The sequence below is a fragment of the Saimiri boliviensis genome, chromosome 4 (genome assembly GCF_048565385.1).
Source record: "Saimiri boliviensis isolate mSaiBol1 chromosome 4, mSaiBol1.pri, whole genome shotgun sequence".
Lineage (NCBI taxonomy): Eukaryota > Metazoa > Chordata > Mammalia > Primates > Cebidae > Saimiri > Saimiri boliviensis.
The window spans coordinates 132,649,173-132,654,297 of record NC_133452.1 but is presented as its reverse complement, the minus strand read 5'-3'; the positions used below and the strand labels follow the sequence as shown (position 1 = coordinate 132,654,297).

Genomic DNA, 5,125 nt, shown 5'->3' with positions numbered 1-5,125 from the left:
TTTTACAAATCCATGGGTTTGTATTGGAGTTGACACTAGGATCACTACAACTCGGGGCAGGAAGAAGAATAGGAGAGAGAGCAGAAGGAGTTCCAACAGAAAGTTACCTACAATGAGAAACTATGGGACCCCTCCTCTCTGCAAATGTCAGAATCTGGTTCCTAGAAGAAGGCTGGTGAAAAGATGAAAAATACAATCCAGGAAAGAGCCCTGGAAGGAGGGCAAGCACTGGACAGGTCTGAAAGCTCAGTCTCTTGATACCACAAGGACTTCTGTGTGCAGGGACTGCTCTAAACGACATCTGAGTCCCTGTGATCACAGGTCCTGGTGGGACAAGGTTCTACTGAAGGACCAAGGCCATTGGAGCAGCCAAGATGACCCAGCTGAGCAGTGACCACATAAAGCCCACAATGGCCTGAGCTCCCACTGGCCGCAGCCCCATATACTCTCCTCTGCAAGAGATCAGTAGAAGAAACACATAGACTCTGGAAGGTTCTCAGGTCTTCCATTTATTTTGTCTCTTAAATTTTAGTAATCTCCTCCTTTAATTAACACATCAACTTCTCATGGCAAGAATTTGAAGAAGTAAATTTATATTCAGACTCTAATTTTTATAGGGAAGTAGGAAATTGCAGCTCAGTACACCATGAAGTTCAGACAGAGATAAAGACATCCAAGCCCCATGTCTCTGGAACAGGAAACATAATTAGGCAGAAACAACATGGGGCAGTGCGGGGAAGGGGGTCATGGAGGACATGGGGGTGGACTGGTCCCCCACCTTCTCACGTTATACTAACAGGGATGAAGACACATTTGGACACCTTTGCAGAAAGAGAATTCAGGGTACTCGAAGTCACAAAAGGGAGGCGTGAACAAATCCTGCTTCTCAGTCCCACACAAGGCGGCTATCTCACACTATAGAGAAAATATTTATGAACAAACTCATATTAGTCACAGTGAGAGGTGACACTCTGAACCGCCCATCACATACTCAGGAAATCCAAGTCAAAGAAACCCCATAGCACACCTGCGTTCCCTCTGTTCCCCACAATACCCCACTTATATCAGGGCACCTGCCCCCGAGTGTCACCTTTGTAGGTTATGAGAGACACACCAAAGCCCTGGGCAGTGTCAATGACTGGAGTAGAACACAAACAGGACCTGGTCAGAGCCCACAGGAGACATGGCTAGAAGAGGAACTGTGGGCTGGGCCAGCTTCCCCTTGGGCTCCCAACCACAATATCCCGATGATCTCAGGGTTCAGCCCCCTTCATACTTACTTGCAACCTGAGAGCAGCTCTCTCTGTTTCTATCTGTGAGAAGAAAATGTCCTGTGAGAGGCCAGAAAGGAGGCAGGGCCATAAGACCCTAGAGCAACCCTCTAGTCTTTGATCCCAGAGAATTTTCCAGAAATGTACAACTGCAGATCTAGGGCAAGATCAGACAATAAGAAAGTAGGTGTGGGTCCTGGACCAACTGTCCTCCTGAGGTCTGTCCTCAGCAGGGACCTTCCCCTGTGATTTGTGACTGTTGACAATCAGATCCCCACCACCACAGTCTTCAAAGTGAAAAATCTGTTGTTCATTTTTGCTTTACAAATGAGTAAGTGTTGTCACACAGGGTAGCAGGCTGGGTAGGCCCATGTGTGTGGATGGTGCTTCCCAGTAAGGAGACAGGGCACACTTCAACCTAGGCTTGAAACCCCCACTAGGGCAAGAAAACTGAGACCCCACTCCTCACCCCTTCCCTGGATCTTCTTCCTCCACATCACAGCAGTGACCACAGCTCCAGTGACCACAGCTCCAAGAACACCCAGGCCAGCAACAATGTCCACGAAGGGGATGGTGGGCTGAGAAGACGGCTCTGAGACATGAGGGGAAGGTGAGGGGTCCTGACCCCCAGGACTCAGCCCTGACCCTGCTGAAGGGCTTCAGAAGGGCTCCTGCTTTTCCTGAGAAAAGACATGACCTCTCATCCTCCCCTTTACCCCTTCTCACTCCTTACCCCATCTCAGGGTGAGGGGCTCCAGCAGCCCCTCGTGCTGCACACGGCACGTGTATCTCTGCTCCTCCCCAGAAAGCACCACCACAACCGCCCACTTCTGGAAGGTTCCATCCCCTGCAGGCCTGGTCTCCACAAGCTCTGTGTCCTGGGTCTGTTCCTCCCCATCCCTCTGCCAGGTCAGCATGATCTCCGCAGGGTAGAAGCCCAGGGCCCAGCACCTCAGGGTGGCCTCATGGTCAGAGATGGGGTGGTGGGCAATGTACGTCTTTGGAGGATCTGAGAAGAGTCAGAAAATTCAGGCACTTTGCACTCTTCATGGGACACCCAGCAGTGCTCATGTGATCATCCTGAGAATGGACAGGACACCTGGGATAATCTCTTATTCCTTGCAGAGTTTGAGTCTCTGAGGGGGAATAGGGACTTTTGGCCCTGACCTAAGTGGAGGCCAAGAGACTTAGAAGAGCTGGAATCAGAGCACCACACACATTGTGTGTGAAGGAGAGAAGAAGGTCTGAGAGCAAAAGTCACGGAGCCCAAGGATGTTGCAGAGGTCAAAGGGGACCGCTGATCAGTATTCCAGGGACTGTCTTTCCTTCCATTCCCTCAAAGACTTCATCCCTTAATTGTCCTAGCGAGCAGAGCAGATACTCAGAGACACTCTCTGGTACAGGATTCGGAAACCAGGAGGATTCTTCCCACTCAGGACCAGAGGGAGGGCGATATTCTAGCATTGGTCCCATTTTCCTCCCCTACTTGTCCGAGGCCAGCCGGGGAGATCTACGGAAGGTGGTGAAGGCGCCCTGTGGCCCCTGGTACCCGCGCGCTGCAGCGTCTCCTTCCCGTTCTCCAGGTATCTGCGGAGCCACTCCACGCACCCGCCCTTCAGGTAGGTGCTGAACTCCTCTGCATAGTTCTCTGCCTCATACATGCGCTGGGTGATCTGAGCCACAGAGTCCGCCGAGGTCCAGGAGCGCAGGTCCTCGTTCAGGGAGATGTAGTCCTTGCCGTCGTAGGTGTGCTGGTGATACCCGCGGAGGAAGTGTCCATCGGGCGCCACATCGCAGCCATTCATTCCCTGGAGGGTGTGAGACCCTGGCCCCGCCCCCGCGGTCAGCCCCGCCCACCGAGCCCCGCCCCCGCCCGACCAACCCGCAGGGATTTTGGTCTAAACGGAAATGAAACCGGGTAAAGGCGCCTGGAGCTCTCACGGGTGGAGAATCTGGGCTGGTTTCCCGTAGTCTCGGGGTGGATCTCGGACGGGAGACTCGGGGAGACCCAGGCCCTCCGTGGGGGATGGGGAGGGGTCCTGACCTGCTTCCTCCTCCTCCCCGCCCGCCCGGAGTCCCAGAGTCGCTCACCGCCCTCGCTCTGGTTGTAGTAGCGAAGCAGTTTCCGCAGTTTCACTCGGTCAGTCTGGGCGTTGGCCTTGAAGACCCGTGTCCCCTGGTCCCAATACCCTGGCCCCTCCTGCTCCACCCACGGCGCCCGCGGCTCCATCCTCGGACTCGGGTCGTCGCTGTCAAACCGCACGAACTGCGTGTAGTCCACGTAGCCCACTGCGGTGTACCTGTATCTGGGCTCCCCGCGGCCGGGCCGGGACACGGCGGTGCTCAGATACCTCAAGGAGTGGGAGCCTGGGGGCGAGGAGGGGCTGAGACCCTCCCAACACTTCTCTTAGCCCAGCTCCCCGGGTCCTGCGCCCCTGTCCGGCGGATCCCTCGCTCCTCCCCGCAGAGGCCGTTTCCCTCCCGACCCCGCACTCACCTGCCCAGGTCTCGGTCAGGGCCAGGGCCCCCCAGAGCAGCAGGAGAAGGGTTCGGGGACCCATGACCCCAACCTCCGCATTTGGGGAGAATTTGAGTCCCCGTGGGTGCGTGGAGACTTTAGAATCCGAACCACGGCGACGCCGATTGGCTTTAGAAACCCGACACCCAAGGGGAGTGAGAACTGGGTCCGCGTCATGAGTGTCCTGGAAGAAGGACACGGCACAAGTTTGGAAAGAAAGAGAAACTGCGGAGATGGGGAATCCCCAAATGCTGAGCCTCCACACCCCAGACCTGAGGCCATTGAGAATCATGTCTCGGGCACTCCTCCTGTGCAGAACCTCCAGAACCTCCTCCTCCTGTGCAGGGTGTGTCTCAGGGTCTCCCTGAGCCTTCGCCGGAGGCTGAGAAACCAGGGAGAAACCCTTCTCATGGAACCCAGTCTCTCTACCTTCACTTTTCATCCCAGAATCCTTGTCCCTGGACTGAACTTTCTGCCTGCCACTCTATAGCTGAACCCCCCTGCACTCTTTTGGAAGAAAACTCACTCCAGAAAACTTGGAGTGAGTTTGGACTGGGAATGGAGGTGTAGAGACAGTGGGTTTTTTTTGTTTTTTTTTGTTTTTTTTTCCTTAAATGTGGAAAAGTTGTGCCTGAACTCATGAGATAGAACGGAGACCAGTTTCCTTTTTATTAGCTGCAGTGAATAGTAGAATCTTGGTAAGCTTTGAATTATCAGGAATCTTATCTGTAAAAATTGTTATTTTGGCCCCTTGATACATAAATGTGTCTAAATAAATTACAACCAACAACTCGCAGAGCTCCTAAGTTTTGCTTTCCAAGACTGTATCTGTGACTCTTGTTGTAGTTTAAAATTACCTTCATTCCACAGCCCTGAGTTTCTGTGTGGTCCAGGACATCTCCTCAATACAAAGTAGCACACTGTGTTACTGAATGTTGCAACCAGGAGCCAGTGCAGATTTCATTCACCTCACAGTCGCAAGTGTTCAATGCAGTCAAAATGCCCCCACCAGTGCTCATGCACTGCCTGTTTTTAGGAAGTATCCACATCTAAGTGGTGTGCATATTTTATTGGAACACATAGTATTTTTTCAAATCTGAAAAGAAGCATAAAAATCAGTTTTGAAGCAGTCCCACATAGGGTGTTAAAGGCCAAATGCAAGGAACACCCTGCTAGGCTCTGTAGATGGATGTATTAAAAATCTATAAAACAATGTGTTTAAACCTAAGAATTCTGCTGCTTTTGAATTCTTTCCCTCCATTCCTTTTACTCGCCTCCTGCTTCTCCAGCCCTTCCCTCCATTCCTATCATCCCTCTTATCCCTCAGGGCTTCTTC

The 5,125-nt window shown here is 52.6% G+C and overlaps 1 protein-coding gene across 6 annotated transcripts; it reads right to left on the bottom strand.

The window, feature by feature from the left end:
* Nucleotides 1-830: 830 nt before the first annotated feature.
* On the bottom strand, nt 831-3,998 carry LOC120361110 (mamu class I histocompatibility antigen, alpha chain F-like). 6 transcript variants are annotated; one of them, XM_074398286.1, is made up of 8 exons: nt 3,769-3,998; nt 3,363-3,638; nt 2,821-3,096; nt 2,005-2,280; nt 1,741-1,863; nt 1,281-1,313; nt 1,091-1,161; nt 831-915 (listed from the first exon to the last, which is right to left on the bottom strand). In XM_074398286.1, exons 1-7 carry the CDS (start codon nt 3,830-3,832, stop codon nt 1,100-1,102), a joined length of 1,110 nt encoding a protein of 369 aa, XP_074254387.1. In that variant the 5' UTR covers nt 3,833-3,998; the 3' UTR covers nt 831-915; nt 1,091-1,099. The 6 variants fall into 6 exon arrangements, with proteins under 6 accessions (XP_074254387.1, XP_074254382.1, XP_074254384.1 ...); XM_074398281.1 differs by having other exon boundaries at nt 1,281-1,428; nt 1,741-1,849; nt 3,769-3,924; XM_074398283.1 differs by lacking the exon at nt 1,091-1,161 and having other exon boundaries at nt 837-915; nt 3,769-3,924.
* Between the last annotated feature and the right edge of the window lie 1,127 nt (nt 3,999-5,125).

What these genes read in the sequence shown, in the direction of transcription:
- LOC120361110 (XM_074398281.1), bottom strand. Translation starts at nt 3,832, where the DNA reads ATGGGTCCCCGAACCCTTCTCCTGCTGCTCTGGGGGGCCCTGGCCCTG. An exon ending in CTACAACCAGAGCGAGGGCG is followed by an intron (nt 3,097 to 3,362) that starts GTGAGCGACTCT and finishes GGGCGGGGCCAG; the next exon opens with GGTCTCACACCCTCCAGGGA. An exon ending in GCCCCTCACCCTGAGATGGG is followed by an intron (nt 1,850 to 2,004) that starts GTAAGGAGTGAG and finishes CCGTCTTCTCAG; the next exon opens with CCCACCATCCCCTTCGTGGA.